Genomic DNA, 17870 nt, shown 5'->3' on the forward strand with positions numbered 1-17870 from the left:
GCATGGAAACAAAAGCTAAAAAACAAAACCATTTCATTACAAAGCACTTTCGGTTACTTCCAAATCAAAACCACCCCGGAAACTTCAGTCAACCTATTTCTTTTAACCAATTTAGCTCTAATCTTCAAACCATTAATGCTCTACCAGCCCTATCTATATTATTGTGGATAAACCCATTACATCTGTCAGGACGTAATCACTATATAATGCATCTACCTCCAGATTTTTTCATGTGGTCAGGATTACTTCATATATTTTCCATATCATAGTCCACTCAAATGCCATCAACTCTGACTATACTGAACGGCTTTTCTTAATCTTTCACAAGATGAAAGAAAACTCCTTGTTTAGGAAAGCAAAAGCAGACATGTTCACACTTTCCTCCTAATTCCTCCTCCTTCCCTGCCCCTCCCCCCCCGCACACACACACCTTTTAAAAGCCTAATATCAAATGCACATTATCTCAACTTCTTATGGGTGGTACTTAAATCATGATAGATTTACCCCATGAATACACACTATTTCTCTTAAATCTTACAAAACAACACATCTGTGTTGTAAGTTTATAGTGCACATAACAGTGGCTCAGCATACTTTGCAGCAGAGAGATGAGTTTCCAGGCTAAGAACCCTGGAATGTTCCCGCTACTGCAGGCTAATGATCCTTCAAATGCACACTAATATGTCTGATAAAAGTCTCCCAGCATGAGTGCACAGAACGCTTACCATAAGAATGACAGTACTGTGGGCAGGGCAAATCACTGACATCATTTCAGGCTGAATTGGATGCTGGAGGCACAAATTAAAACAGTGAGATTTCATGTCAGTGGGCTTTGACAGATGGAAGAGTGCATCAAATCTCTAACTGTTTAAACCATTAACTCATCTTTCCACCTGCATTATCTCTGGCAAGAACTCTGTTGGAAGCCTGGAAAAAGTGCTCACAGAGAGAATTCAGAAGTGTGTGTTATCCTAAAGAGAAATCAGCCTTCTCTTTTGAGACAGAATGTTTATTTTGCTGCTGCATTTGTAAACTTATTTATCTTGTCTTTCACACATCCTCTCTATTCTGAAAACTCAAAATGGCCTTTCAGCTTCACAGTTGGATCAGTCAATCAAGGGCTACTGTCTGAGCCTTGGCTGCAGTGAACAAGAAAGTCAGATTGAGATTCACAGTGCATTATGATGATTCCCATTTATTTCCACTCCTTGTAAATGCCACTGCACACACAGTACTAAATTAAGCCTGCTGGTCTTTTGAACTTCAACTGCTCACGAATTCTGAAACTTGCTGAAGGATCTGTAACAAAAATGACCTGTACTTAAAGAATCCTTTTGAAATGGTTTTCCCTGTAGTATAAGATGCTCATCAGGGATAAATTCTGCTTTCCATTAAACCAGTATAAATCTGCAACACTTCACCATTTCCACGAGTCACTCTTGATTTGCACTGGTGTCATTTATTATTAGGGTTTGTTTGTTTGTTTGTTTGTTTTAATGTATGGGAACATCCACCATTAAATGTTCAGCACTTTCCAAACACATGAGAAAGTTGGTCTCTGCTTTGAGGACCTCACAATCTAAGAACAGACATGTAGACAGAGGTTATGGGAAAGGGAACAGTAAAAGGCAAATTATATACGATGTATATACAATTCAATTTGATTTGTTGTAAGCAGCACAGCAGAAGTGGCCTGTTAACAGGGTTTATATAAGGGTTTATGTGGATGAGTACAGGGAGGCCATACTGTGCATAAGGAGCATTTATAAGTAGAAGGCAGGGATGTGATTGGGTGAGCAACAGACAAATGAACTGGGAGCACTGGCAGAGCAAAGGGGACAGGGAACAATGTGAGGAACCTGAAAGGAGAATAAGGAGGGAAAGGTAGAGTTACGTAGAGCTTCTAAGTTTAAATTTGATGTGATAGCAGATGGGGAATCAGTGCAGGTATTCCAAGCAAAATTAAAGCAGAATCTTGTCCTGTGTGCAAATAAAGCCACTTCAGGCCTGACACTGTCACCCTTATTCATGTTGACTAGTTCTTCCTTCACAACTAGCCTCATTTGGTCAGATTCTGACAACCATGACTCACACTGAATGACACAAATAGTTCAATTTACTTCAACAGGACTATTTGTTCAGGAAGGTACTAGGCAACAAAAGTAAGGTATAAGAATCTGGCCCTTTGTGTTCAGTGGGAGTACAGATGGAGTAAGGTACTAATCAACATAAATAAACGTGGCAGAATTGGGTACTTAATTTGTGTGCAATAGATAGAGGTGGCATTTGCAAGAAAAATTACGCCTCACTTCCAGGCAACGGGTTAACATGTATCATAGAAGATTTCAGTCATGAAATGGAGGAGAATATTTTCTCTTTTACTCCCACACCCGTTAAGAAACCTGTATTTCCTCTTGAGGATGTGTATAATGAAATTACCAGATGAGAGCAGCTATTCAAAGAATAAATCAAGCATATTATTTTCCACTGTCAAAAACACTGGGGAATTACAAGTGAAGATGGAGAAGAATAACCTAAGAAAAACATGCATACAGTGATTACTGTAACGGGGCAACATCCTTCTCTCTGTGCTGCAGACTTCTACTGGGGACTCTGTATGTAAAATTTCCACTGATGTCAGTGGGAATTCTGCTGACAAAAAGACTGCAGAATCCACAACTGAGATCAACACTTCAAGTAACAGATCCTGAGCATGGGACTTTTGTCCCTGAAGTCTAATTTTAGAAATATGAAAAGCAACTCACAGAACACTGATAGCTAGAAGGTGTTGCCTTTAAGCCAGTCTTCCCCTTGATGCTTTGAGGGTCATGCTAAGAGGGGGAAAATATAAGATTGCTAAACTTTTTAAGAAAGATATAATAACCTTTAACACAGTGCCCTGTTGTTTTCTTTAGCCAGCAAAGTCTAAACCATAGTAGACAAAAATATACAAACATCAGGTACCACCAACAACAACAAAAATGAGTAAACAGCAGACATTAAATATGCAGTTAATAAACATATGAAATATGGCAGAAAGTCTCAAAATGTACTAAAATGGGGGAGAAAAGAGGCACTGCTAGGAGCTAAAACTGTAAACATCCCCCATCCCCCTAACCCCAGGAATCTATAATTGTGACAGGCAGAATGCAGGGAGGCAGAACTGGAAAGGCTGAAATCACTGAGATCAGATGTACCACTGCTCCAATACTAAATAGTACAAATGTCTGACCTGACAGTGTTAGGTATTCTTTCTGTCTAGTCATCTGTACATTGCAATTCATGGGTTTTTAAACAGGAAGATTTTTTTTTTTTGCCACTGCCATCATAAGAATAGATAAAAAGTGAATTATTTTTTGTATGTAGAATGTAGATTATAATTCTTAGAATGCTAATAAGGGTTATAACCACACTCAAAGATGAATAAACCTTAGTGCTGGGCATGAGTTGAAACTTGTAGAATCACGTATTGTTTATTTTAAGCTACAGTGCAGCTACATAAACTAATTGTAATTCAAAACTTATATGTCTTGCTTTGGCCATATCCAACATGCATAATTGCATTTTGCCAATCTAAATCTCCCCTTCAATTTCATTTGAATATTATATTATCCTTTATTTCCTGTCCTAAAATGCATATTTAAAATTTTGTGATCGTTACTGGAGGCTAACTATGTCAGGACCCTGCTGTATAAATATGTATCAAGTGACAGTCCCTGCCCCAGTAATGTCTATGCCCCGTATACATGTATTTATTACACACAAAATAAGGAAGTTAATAGAACATTTATTTAGACTGAAAAGTTAAGCATTCAAAAGTCAGAAGTGCTAGTCTTAATTCTGCCTATATGTACTCTAATCTGGACACTGAATGAGGGTGGCAGGTGATGATAGCCTTCTCATGATCTGTCCTGTTACATGCTAAGGCACAGCTAATGCCATCAAATCCACATCCAAACATCATTCAGTAAAGTCCTGGATTGAACAGCAATGGAAACGTAGGCCCCCACTCCATGCATTTGCCAACTGAACATCAAAGTTATGTCCTGATCTAAAAGCTACGACCTAGCTTGTGACATTCAAGACATGATTGATATAACCCTGCAAGAAGCCCATATCAAAGATGATGCCCAAGAATCACACTGCCATATTGCTGGCTACAATCTCATTGCCTCCCTCCATCACCTAAAACACAGCCTTGCCACATACATCAAGCAGGTCATCCTGGTAGATGCCAGGAGCAACCTCAGAACCATCTCAATAAGAAAAGGAGTACTTGTGGCACCTTAGAGACTAACCAATTTATTTGAGCATAAGCTTTCGTGAACTACAGCTCACTTCATCGGATGTATACTGTGGAAAGTGTAGAAGATCTTTTTATATACACAAAGCATGAACAAATACCTCCCCCCACCCCACTCTCCTGCTGGTAATAGCTTATCTAAAGTGATCACTCCCCTTACAATGGGTATGATAACCAAATTGGGCCATTTCCAGCACAAATCCAGGGTTTAACAAGAACATCTGAGGAGGAGAGGAGAGGGGTAGGAAAAAACAAGGGGAAATAGGTTACCTTGCATAATGACTTAGCCACTCCCAGTCTCTATTCAAGCCTAAGTTAATTGTATCCAATTTGCAAATGAATTCCAATTCAACAGTTTCTCGCTGGAGTGTGGATTTGAAGTTTTTTTGTTGTAATATCGCAACTTTCATGTCTGTAATCACGTGACCAGAGAGATTGAAGTGTTCTCCGACCAGTTTATGAATGTTATAATTCTTGACATCTGATTTGTGTCCATTTATTCTTTTACATAGAGACTGTCCAGTTTGACCAATGTACATGGCACAGGGGCATTGCTGGCACATGATGGCATATATCACATTGGTAGATGTGTAGGTGAACGAGCCTCTGATAGTGTGGCTGATGTTATTAGGCCCTGTGATGGTGTCCCCTGAATAGATATGTGGGCACAGTTGGCAACAGGCTTTGTTGCAAGGATAGGTTCCTGGGTTAGTGGTTCTGTTGTGTGGTATGTGGTTGCTGGTGAGTATTTCCTTCAGGTTGGGGTGCTGTCTGTAGGCAAGGACTGGCCTGTCTCCCAAGATTTGTGAGAGTGTTAGGTCATCCTTCAGGATAGGTTGTAGATCCTTAATAATGCGTTGGAGGGGTTTTAGTTGGGGGTTGAAGGTGACGGCTAGTGGCGTTCTGTTATTTTCTTTGTTAGGCCTGTCCTGTAGTAGGTGACTTCTGGGAACTCTTCTGGCTCTATCAATCTGTTTCTTCACTTCCGCAGGTGGGTATTGTAGTTGTAAGAATGCTTGATAGAGATCTTGTAGGTGTTTGTCTCTGTCTGAGGGGTTGGAGCAAATGTGGTTTTATCGCAGAGCTTGGCTGTAGATGATGGATCATGTGGTGTGGTCAGGATGAAAGCTGGAGGCATGTAGGTAGGAATAGCGGTCAGTAGGTTTCTGGTATAGGGTGGTGTTTATGTGACCATCATTTATTAGCACTGTAGTGTCCAGGAAGTGGATCTCTTGTGTGGACTGGACCAGGCTGAGGTTGATGGTGGGATGGAAATTGTTGAAATCATGGTTGAATTCCTCAAGAGCTTCTTTTCCATGGGTCCAGATGATGAAGATGTCATCAATATAGCGCAAGTAGAGTAGGGGCGTTAGGGGACAAGAGCTGAGGAAGCATTGTTCTAAGTCAGCCATAAATATGTTGGCATACTGTGGGGCCATGCGGGTACCATAGCAGTGCCGCTGATCTGAAGGTATACATTGTCCCCAAATGTAAAATAGTTATGGGTAAGGACAAAGTCACAAAGTTCAGCCACCAGGTTAGCCATGACATTATCGGGGATAGTGTTCTTGATGGCTTGTAGTCCATCTTTGTGTGGAATGCTGGTGTAGAGGGTTTCTACATCCATAGTGGCCAGGATGGTGTTATCAGGAAGATCACCGATGGATTGTAGTTTCCTCAGGAAGTCAGTGGTGTCTCGAAGGTAGCTGGGAGTGCTGGTAGCGTAGGGCCTGAGGAGGGAGTCTACATAGCCAGACAATCCTGCTGTCAGGGTGCCAATGCCTGAGATGATGGGGTGCCCAGGATTTCCAGGTTTATGGATCTTGGGTAGCAGATAGAATATCCCAGGTCGGGGTTCCAGGGGTGTGTCTGTGCGGATTTGATCTTGTGCTTTTTCAGGGAGTTTCTTGAGCAAATGCTGTAGTTTCTTTTGGTAACTCTCAGTGGGATCAGAGGGTAATGGCTTGTAGAAAGTGGTGTTGGAGAGCTGCCGAGCAGCCTCTTGTTCATAATCCGACCTATTCATGATGACAACAGCACCTCCTTTGTCAGCCTTTTTGATTATGATGTCAGAGTTGTTTCTGAGGCTGTGGATGGCATTGTGTTCCGCACGGCTGAGGTTATGGGGCAAGTGATGCTGCTTTTCCACAATTTCAGCCCGTGCACGTCGGCGGAAGCACTCTATGTAGAAGTCCAGTCTGCTGTTTCGACCTTCAGGAGGAGTCATTATGCAAGGTAACCTATTTCCCCTTGTTTTTTCCTACCCCTCCCTCCCCCAGTCATTCTGGTTAAACCCTGGAGTTGTGCTGGAAATGGCCCACCTTGATTATCATACACATTGTAAGGAGAGTGGTCACTTTAGATAAGCTATTACCAGCAGGAGAGTGGGTTTGGGGGGGAGGTGCGAGGGGGGGGGTGAGAAAACCTGGATTTGTGCTGGAAATGGCCCAACTTGATTATCATACACATTGTAAGGAGAGTGATCACTTTAGATAAGCTATTACCAGCACGAGAGTGGGGTGGGGGGAGGTATTTTTTCATGCTTTGTGTGTATAAAAAGATCTTCTACACTTTCCACAGTATGCATCCGATGAAGTGAGCTGTAGCTCACAAAAGCTTATACTCAAATAAATTGGTTAGTCTCTAAGGTGCCACAAGTACTCCTTTTCTTTTTGCGAATACAGACTAACACGGCTGTTACTCTGAAACCCATCTCAATAAGAATTGGCAAGATAATGGTGGTTAAGGTGTATAAACCATCAAATACAGACTGGCTTTCTCCCCCATTACCAACAGCCTATCACTCAGCTAAAAGAAAAGGAGTACTTGTGGCACCTTAGAGACTAACCAATTTCTTTGAGCATAAGCTTTCGTGAGCTACAGCTCACTTCATCAGATGCATTCAGTGGAAAATACTGTATTTTCCACTGAATGCATCCGTATTTTCCACAGTATGCATCCGATGAAGTGAGCTGTAGCTCACGAAAGCTTATGCTCAAAGAAATTGGTTTGTCTCTAAGGTGCCACAAGTACTCCTTTTCTTTTTGCGAATACAGACTAACACGGCTGCTACTCTGTCACCCAGCTAAATGAGTGATCATTTCTATAGCCACCACAGAACACGGGCTATAATAGTAATGATACTGCAGAATGTCCATCAGACAAAGACACACACCTTCTTTCCAATGCAAAGGACAGAGGCACTTTTCATTCGGCCTGTTGGAACAGAGATTGGTTTCGGGCACACAGCTCTGTTTCCTCACCAAAGACTAGTTTGGAACCCCTCAGAATGCCTCCAGAACTATTCTTAGCAACTCCCCCCCCAGACAGCATTGACTGGTGATCATCTACATTGATTGGCCCTGAACTCCCAGCAATCCTAGCTAGGATTAACTGTGACCGGTGAGGCCACCATACACGCAATCCCAACAACGTTTTGATCATATTACCCAGTTTGTCTGAAGACCTGCAAGAAAAGTATGTGTCATGGGTATTAAAAAGGATAATCCCCATACTGGAAACCAGAAACAGAAAGGCTATTAAAGGAATACCAAACGTCTGGTGACCCAAACACTGCAACACGCCTATTCGAGTCACTGAATACAGCGTACCATCAAAGATGGATCGAGCTCTGGACTTTACTCACTCCAGCCACAAAGCTTGGCTCTTGCTGCCTCAGCTTCAGGCTGCAAACCCAGTGAAACATCAAAACCCTGAATGCTCCTTATGAATTCAAGCCCACCAGGGGACAAGTCTATTAAGAGCAAAGTGCGCAGAGACCGCACTGCCTGCCTCGTCCCCTCAATCACTGCCCTACATTGTTGAGGAGGTAAATAAGGCCCTCACTCACGAAAGCCAGGAAAGCTGCAGTGCCTGAAGGTGTCTTCGTGGAGTTTCTGAAAAACCTCAGAGCCAAGGGACAGGAATGGCTCGCAGCACGGTTCTCCGATATCCATTCCTTAGGGCTTGTCCTGAGGATCTGGCATAAGGCTATGGTCACTGACATTGCCAATCCCTCATTGTACTGGCCTGTATTACTCCTCTGCACATTATATACGCTCATGGAGAAAATATTACTAGCAAGAATTAGGCTGCTTGTCAAAATGTTACCAAATGAACAAGTGGGTTTCTGACCAAGTATTAGCCTTAACAAGTGGGATTCCAAGGAATTGAAGTGGGATTCCAAGGAAAACTCAAGTCAGGGGCAGTTTTCTTACACTTATCTGCTGTATGGAGCAATGGCCTCCTCTTGAAAGCCAGCAAAATTATCCTATGCAATGCAACAATAACATTATTCTGATACATTCTGACCAATCATAGGTTTCATGTTGTCCTTGATGACCCGGTCAGCAGGCCATATGCTATTAATGATGACCTACCATAGGGATCAGTCTTAGCATGATTTTGTTTCATATTTTCACCAGCCGCCTTCCCCAAAATCATTATGGAAATTTGCCTATGCAGTTGATGATGCTTTGACCACACTGGCATAGTATTTACCTACCACAGAGCAAATCCCAACTGAGGATCTTAAAATCATGGAAGAATATTTCTTATATTGGGAGCTAAAACCAAACCTCACTAAAAGTGTCATGTCATCATCTCATCTAAACAGCTGAAAAAGGCCAAAACTACACAGGAATTTCTGTCACCAGCAGATAAGACACAATCACACCCTGACATATCCTGGATTGACATTAGATGAAAACCTCACATACCACTAGTACCTGAAAAATATTCAAGACAAAATAAAGATGTGTGTAAATCTCATACAGAAGTCGACAAGGACAGCCTGGGGAGCTGATGCAAATGCTCTACTACCTCTTTACTGGCCCTTGTCCACTCTTGTGCAGAATCATCCATTCAGGCACATAGCTCACACACGTCACTTGTCAAATCTCAATTTAACACCTTCATGCAGATTATTATGGGCACAATAAAATCAGTGTCACAACCATGTCTTCCCAACCCAAGTTCACTGTGACATGAGAATTCTTCCGGAGTTCTATTATATTTTAGGGAACAAGGATCTTCCAATACGCAAAGACCTAAATAATATATCAAGATTCCAGCTCAATCCAGAGAACCTTTTTTGGTTTTAGTGCAAGAGCTCAAACACTCAGGGTTTTTCCCCCCAGAGATTAATGGTGAGCAAGGTAGAAGGTTGCCAGTGTCCCAAATAAACACCCCATCAAGGAACCAACCAAAGACTTTCCATGGAAAATATGGTCCACTTTGAACTATATCCACATATTACATGGCAAATGCTTCTATCTTCTCCATAAATGGGGACTGAGACACAATCCTATTTGTGACTGCAGAAATGGACTTCAAACTATCATAGAATCATAGAATATTAGGGTTTGAAGAGACCGCAGGAGGTCATCTAGTCCAATCCCCTGCTCAAAGCAGGACCAACACAAACTAAATCATCCCAGCCAGGGATTTAGCGAGTCGGGCCTTAAAAACCTCTAAGGATGGAGATCCCACCGCCTCCCTAGGTAACCCATTCCAGGGCTTCACCACCCTTCTAGTGACATAGTATTTCCTAATATCCAACCTAGACCTCCCGCACTGCAACTTGAGACCATTGCTTGTGGTTCTGTCATCTTCCACCACTGAGAACAGCCTAGCTCCATCCTCTTTGGAATCCCCCTTCAGGTAGTTGAAGGCTGCTATCAAATCCCCCCTCACTCTTCTCTTCTGCAGACTAAATAACCCCAGTTCCCTCAGCCTCTCCTCATTAGTCATGTGCCCCAGCCCCCTAATCATTTTCGTTGCCCTCCACTGGTCTTGCTCCAATTTGTCCATATCCCTTCTGTAGCGGGGGGACCAAAACTGGACATAGTATTCCAGATGAGGCCTCACCAATGCTGAATAGAGGGGAATAATCACTTCCCTCAATCTGCTGGCAGTGCTTCTACTAATACAGCCCAATATGCCATTGGACTTCTTGGCAACAAGGACACACTGTTAACTCATATCCAGCTTCTCATCCACTGTAATCCCCAGGTCCTTTTCTGCAGAACTGCTGTTTAGCCGGTTAGTCCCCAGCTTGTAGCGGTGCATGGGATTCTTCCTTCCTAAGTTCAGGACTCTGCACTTGCCTCTGTTGAACCTCATCAGATTTCTTTTGGCCAAATCCTCCAATTTGTCTATGTGACTCTGGACCCTATCCCTACCCTCAGCGTATCTACCTCTCCCCCCAGCTTAGTGTCATCTGAAAACTTGCTGAGTGTGCAATTAATCCCATCATCCAGATCATTAATAAAGATGTTGAACAAAACCAGCCCCAAGACCAACCCCTGGGGCACTCTGCTTGATACCGGCTGCCAGCTAGATATCGAGCCATTGATCACTACCCATTTAGCCCAACAATCTAGCCAGCTTTCTATCCACCTTATAGTACATTCATCCAATCCACACTTCTTTAACTTGCTAGCAAGAATACTGTGGGAGATCGTATCAAAAGCTTTGCTAAAGTCAAGATATATCACATCCACCACTTTCCCCATATCCACAGAGCCAGTTATCTCATCATAGAAGGCAATCAGGTTGATCAGGCGCGACTTGCCCTTGGTGAATCCATGCTGACTGTTCTTCATCACTTTCCTCTCCTCCAAGTGCATCAACATGGACTCCTTGAAGACCTGCTCCATGATTTTGCTGAGGACTGAAGTGAGGCTGACCGGTCTGTAGTTCCCCGGGTTCTCTTTCTTCCCTTTTTTAAATATAGGCACTATATTTGCCTTTCTCCAATCATCCTGGACCTCCCCCAATTGCCATGAGTTTTCAAAGATAATGGCCAATGGCTCTGCAATCACATCAGCCAACTCCCTCAGCACCATTGGATGCATTAGATCTGGACCCATGGACTTGTGCATGTCCATCTTTTCTAAATAGTCCTTAACGTGTTCTTTCACCACTGAGGGCTGTTCACCTCCTCCCCATACTGTGCTGTGCTAACAGTTTTTAAATTGCCCATCTATTAATATCCAAGTGGGAGAGCGTCTTCAAATAGTGCTCTTCAGTTTTATCTTGTGAAATAGGTCACTGGAGATATCATATTAGATGAAATCATACATACAAAACCAGTGCTACATATCTTGCCATTCATAGTCATGCTTTTGTGACCTGTTCCATTAAAATAACAAAAAATAAATGGTCATTTGAGACTGGGATAACTGGTCCATAGTTGGTCCTGTGAGAACTGTAATCACTTCTGTTCATTACCTTTGCATCTCTTTGAAAAAAAGAATGGTTCTTCGATATATTCAATTTACATTTCCTGTTTTCAGGCCACCAAGACTGTCCCACACATTGGTATTAGCGGTTATTAGTATAATATCATTCTGTAACTTCAGAGTTATGAGATAAACTATATGAATTTCCATTGTATTTTAATTACTATGTTGACCTTATAAAGAGCTTCCTTAAAAAGAAAAACAGCAGCATTAAAGGTGTACACAATATTTCCTTAGAATGGCAATAAGCTGAATTTTTGTTTAGATACTATATATACACAAAATGATGTAGAATGTTTATGGACTCAATTTTCAGCTGTGCCACACTACTACTAGGAGGAATTCAGAAGAGGAATGGGGGCCAATCCTAGGCCAACCAGAGGCCAAAACAGGGATCCATGGCCTTTTCAATGAGAAAACTTGATAGAATGATTTGGGGAGGGGCATTTTCTTCCCCAAAGCTCCCACATGTACGTTTTACCACAAGAGAGAATGATCTGTCCCTACAATGGAGAAAACTCTAGAAAAATATAAGATAAGGGAACAATCCTGATGGGGAGACAAAGTGGAATATTTAACTGTTCTCTTCTATCTCTTATTTTTTGCATCCTACGTAATAGATTTTAAATAGTTAGGAAATTGTAAGTTAAATATTTGATGTAAAACATCTAGGCAGTAAGGAATGCACAAGTACAAAACACAATGGATATGTCTGATCATGCCAAGGCCTTTCAAATCTCTTGTTTTTACTACCCAATTTCCTTTTTCTTTAAAATTGTCTACAGATTTGATGAAAAAAAACTTCACTAATTTAAATAATAGAATGTAAAAATAAATCAATGAATTAACCACACAGTCTCTCAGAGAGATGCCATGTGCTACTGACATGATTTCTTGACAAACTTCTCTGTCATATATTAGTTGCAAATAGTTGTGGTGGCCAATGATGTCATTTTAATGTTCGACTATCTGAACGCACATGCTTACGAGGTAAAAGGTAACATCTATTGCCATCGCTTGTGCCTATAGTTATTTGCCCCACAAAACTGTGCCCTAAGGACTGTGCGAACAAAACTAAAGGTGCACTGTGAAAGTTGGGTGGTGCCCTTTTAAAAATGTGTTCTGAAATGTTAAAAAATTGTCTTCACTTTACACCCTTTGGTTGAGATGACCAGAGCAGTGGAGGAAATATGGATAGAAGATGTCTGGCAAAATCCCCTGCACTGCTTTGAAATCTCAGCTTTTATGTAACCCACCTATTTAATTATAAATTGCAAAATATGATGGGGTAAAACCTTCTGGGAAATCACATTTCCCATGGACTCAGAACCACAAAGAATACAGTCTAATACATATTTATTTATTTTCCTTATAAATGGCAAACCTATTATTGTTATGCAAAATATTTATGTTACCCTCCTACCTACTAGGGAATGATAAGACAAGCTATTATGAGCACTCTAAGCATTCAGCAATCCAAGATGTGAATAATAGCCATGTTTTCAGTTTAAAAAAAAAAATCTTAACTTGGAACATTCGGTCTTTCATCCTTTCAAGACAGTAATTCAATCTAAAGGTTGCCCTCAAATTCATGCTAGATAAGACATATGTTGTATGGCTGCTATGCACTTGGCACTGACTCAAATGGATGTTCATTTAACCTCTGCCTTGCTTTAGAAGTTGGACCACATTTTTATTTGTTTCCTTCTTTTTTCATGCAGACAAAAGCCATTCAGTGAGTTTCTTTCAGAGATTAGCGGAGGTACAGTATCAGCCTCAATAATAAAAAGGGAAAGCTATATCAAGATCATTGAAAGGATGTGAAAGTCCCTGCATATTCTTAAGGAGGTGATTTAATTATGATGTATCACATACTCTGAATGAACCTCTTTTATGGGTGGTGAGGTTTCTCTGTAACAGTGTAACAAGTAGAACCTGTTTCCCTGAGAATTCAGGATGGCTGAGTATTGAAATTGAGAAGAGCTAGTAGGAATATTTTTCACTCTTTCTTCTGATACCAACATGCTACTGTTCATGTGCAGGCAATGTAACTTACAAATATAGCTTTTTTATCATTGATAAGACTGATAATCATTCTGTGGTGTATTTTGATTTTCATGCAATAGCATACTCAATAAGGGACTGATCCTCCAGTGTCATCAATTAGAAAAATGTCACTGTCTTCAAAGGGAGCTGGATTAGCTCCTACATGATCTAAAAGTCTTACTGTGGAAATGTTGATACAATATATACCAAGGATCGCCATATGCTACAGCTAATATTAGAATGAGCTTTTAAGCAAATTATGTTAAAACAGTAATGCACAAACCTTTTTGCATATGGGGAGTCTGGATTTCATAAAACAGAGTACACTCAGCTACGTCAACTAAACAATGCACCTCTTTAGTAAGTGATCTATTCCATTATAATGCCACTGGGGTTTGACCCCATTCATAGTCAATCTATCAGGGAATAAACAGTGAATATAGATCACTACATGATACAATGCCTAAATTATTGTAGGCCTACATCATCATGGAGATTTAGGGTCTGTGGCCTTTTTTCCACCGTTCCTCATTGCCCATTCTTCACAGTTTTCAGGTGAATTACTAATGCAGGAAATGGATGCATCTAACATTGTGTGTTTATGAAAAGAGCAGTCAGTGACTAGACCCTGTAGTTCCACTTTCACCCTCTAATGCTGCTGAAGCATTGTTGCTTCTCTCCAGGCAATCTAGCAAAATTCTTGTCCAGCAAAATAAGTTGGTTATCAGCTCACTTACCCCCTAAGCTTCTGGGGTCAAAGAGTCAGCTTGAGAAAGGGTAACACTGGAATTTGTGAAATAATTTTGTCCAAGAAATTCAGTCCTATGCTGTATATTAAGCATCCAACTAAATGAAATGTCTAATGTTGGAGTATCTGAGAGTTATTGAATGTACACTTTAACAAGATTGGCTGCTTCACTCGCTTCTCTAAAACATTGTGTCAAACAGAAATTATGGGTAAGATTTTCAGTCGGTGTACACTGGGATAATTCGACTAACTGCTGCAATAGGCCTATTCCCATTTCCACCAGCAGAGGATATGGCTCTCTGGGTGCTTTATCTTCCTATAAAGATCACAGGACTATGTTTTACCATAATGAGTGTTTTTTAGAAGAAATCTTTATCAGCTCCTTCGGAAGACAAGTTTCTTAAAGTCAAAGACAAGTTTCATTTCCAAAAACCAAAGTGTAAGCTCCCGGGTAGTTAAAGAAGCACTTACCTTTGAACACTGTTTGTGATTCTGGCACCAAACAAGGGAACCATTGTTCTGCAAAAGAAAAAAAAATGATATGTTAATATTAAATATGTCATTAAAAATTGCCCAGATTATGCCATCAGTTTTTAGACTGAACTTCTCTTCTAATTCTGTTTGGAAACTGATGTTACAATGTAAGCCCAGTATGAGTAACAATCCCGACAATTGTTTAGTTGTTATTGGGTGAGGTCCTCATCCCTGCCTTGGCCCCTTTACATTGGGTAAAAGGCCTAGTATGGCATAAAGGTCCCTTAAAAATCCTGGTTACAACTGGGAGAAAGTTCCCCCAGCATAGGCACAGAGGAACCCAACCATAAGGCTGCCTTCTGAAGACCCCTTCACCCAGCACTGATCGTAGAGGCATGCTGAGGAACAGAACTGAGAACAGAAGGAACGTGTCAGAGCATATCAGGCAGGCAGCACTGTGGAGATTCTAGGCAATGCTCCAGTTCACAGGGCAGCTTGGGGAGGCTGATGTAATTTTGACAAGCTTGTGGGGCAATCTAAGTTATGACAGGGGTCTCTACAGCCCCCAAAGTCGCTCAGGATTGATAAAATGCAAAGGTGGATTAAAACCACTATTGTCCTTCCTCCCCCTGGGGTGCAAGTTTACCCAAATTTCCAAAATCTCATCTATTATTTTTCACCTACTCTGTATAGTGGGGTCTGTGGATAAAAGCAGAGGAAAGAAAATTATTTTGTCCATTTTTTCCCTTAAAGCAGACACAAAGGCCTTGATACAGCAAAAGCACTTAAAACACGTGGTTAACTTTAAACACATGAATAGTCCCAGACATCAACAGAACAACTTGCATGTTTAAAGTTAAGCACATGCTTAAGCGCTTTGCTGGGCTAGGACTTGAATTACAAACATTGATTTCCAACTTTCTGTGATCATAATAGAGAGCTGAAGGTGGTAGGATGCAGTACATGCCCTTTCTGAATTTGGACCTGCATACTTCTGGTGACCACATAGCAAATGTGAAAAATTGGGATGGGGGTGGGGGGGTAATAGGTCTCTATATAAGAAAAAGCCCCAAATATCGGGACTGTCCCTATAAAATCGGGACATCTGGTCACCCTATGTATACTGACACGTTTCACAGTAGGAGCCGTGTTAGTCTGTATTCGCAAAAAGAAAAGGAGGACTTGTGGCACCTTAGAGACTAACCAATTTATTTGACATCTACCAATGTGGTATATGCCATCATGTGCCAGCAATGCCCCTCTGCCATGTACATTGGCCAAATTGGACAGTCTCTACGTAAAAGAATAAATGGACACAAATCAGATGTCAAGAACTATAACATTCAAAAACCAGTTGGAGAACACTTCAGTCTCTCTGGTCACTCGATTACAGACCTAAAAGTGGCAATACTTCAACAAAAAAACTTCAAAAACAGACTCCAATGAGAGACTGCTGAATTGGAATTCATTTGCAAACTGGATACAATTAACTTAGGCTTGAATAGAGACTGGGAGTGGAAGGGTCATTACACAAAGTAAAACTATTTCCCCATGTTTATTCCCCCCCCCCACCTGTTCCTCAGACGTTCTTGTCAACTGCTGGAAATGGCCCACCTTGATTATCACTACAAAAGGTTCCCCCCTCCCCCTGCTCTCTTGCTGGTAATAGCTCACCTTAAGTGATCACTCTGGTTACAGTGTGTACGGTGACACCCATTGTTTCATGTTCTCTGTGTATATAAATCTCCCCACTGTATTTTCCACTGAATGCATCCGATGAAGTGAGCCGTAGCTCACGAAAGCTTATGCTCAAATAAATTTGTTAGTCTCTAAGGTGCCACAAGTACTCCTTTCCTATGTGTACTGGACCTGATCCAAAGCCCACTGAAGTCAGTTTAAGTGTGTCCATTGATTTCTAGGGGCTTTGGATCAGGCCCATTCTGAAGTACAGGGACAGACGTTAAAAACACTGAATTAACAAGAATTACACTTCTACTTTACAAGCTCAATTAATGCAATTAAAATTATGTACATGCTTGTTGGAGATGAATATGGTAGAAGAGAGTACCTGCACCTGTAGGTCAGGAAATCCCACTTAGTTCCAGTAATGAATTTTAGTTTTGTTTATTTTTATATGGCAGAGTAGATGTTTTTAGCATCACAGCTATTTGGTGGAATAACTGAGAAGATGATATATATAAAGATGAGCAACCAGTACCCCACTTATCCAAAGCTCATTTTAATAGCAGTCTTAAAAGGCTCTTGACTCATATAATTTGATTTCAATATTTTATGTGTATTTGCCTTTCCATCTTCCCAATTATCTACTATAAAGCCACTCCTTCATACATACAATCTCATACTTAGCTGTGATTATTTTAGAATTTTACTAGCTACAATGTTTATAGACACAAGAATAATTAAATATGAAAAGAGAAGTCATGCACAACTCCTTAAAAAGACATAAATAGTTGAAATAAAACTTTAGGTTCTCTATAAAGAACACACACGAGTGGGAATGCTTTAGTGTTATCCTCAATGTCAGTCTAGAATGTAATGGTTCCCTTTACAAATCTAGCCAGGGGCAATATTAAAGCAATATTTTACATGCTACTTTCATTTTCTTACTTCTTCATGTAAAAAAGTAACAGAAATAGCAATGATTGCAATAACAGATTAGTAGCAATTTATTGTTTTACATCCTAGTGAGGCAGCCCCTTCTACTGAAACAAAAAAAAACATTCTTGCTTTTTAATTATATCTGGTACTTGGAACAATCCCTCAACAAATATCCAGATGGATGCCTTTCCTTCTTTTTAATGTTTTACATCTACAAACATTTGCATTTTCCTACTGTATACTAGTATGTGCTCAATTAAAAAACAATTCTAAGTTCAGAGCCACATAAAACCATCACTTAGCAGAGTCAGCTGCATACAAACTAACATGTACTGAATGCTATACTTTATAAGGTGAAAGAGAAAATTTTCAGTGCTTTATTTGAACAATATGGAAACTAGAATTCTGAACCCTGATTCCTCTCCTTTTGCAAATG

At 40.7% G+C, this 17870-nt stretch overlaps 1 protein-coding gene across 1 annotated transcript in view; it reads right to left on the reverse strand.

Annotated features, from left to right (window-relative positions):
- The window catches only part of ANOS1 (anosmin 1), a 182688-nt gene that overhangs the window by 137535 nt on the left and 27283 nt on the right, over nt 1–17870 (reverse strand). The window contains exon 2 of the mRNA XM_073327881.1: nt 14813–14860. Within this exon, the coding sequence (XP_073183982.1) occupies nt 14813–14860 (48 nt within the window). The remainder of the gene's footprint in view (nt 1–14812; nt 14861–17870) is intronic.

The sequence above is a fragment of the Lepidochelys kempii genome, chromosome 1, assembly GCF_965140285.1.
Source record: "Lepidochelys kempii isolate rLepKem1 chromosome 1, rLepKem1.hap1, whole genome shotgun sequence".
In the NCBI taxonomy this organism is placed as follows: Eukaryota; Metazoa; Chordata; order Testudines; family Cheloniidae; genus Lepidochelys; species Lepidochelys kempii.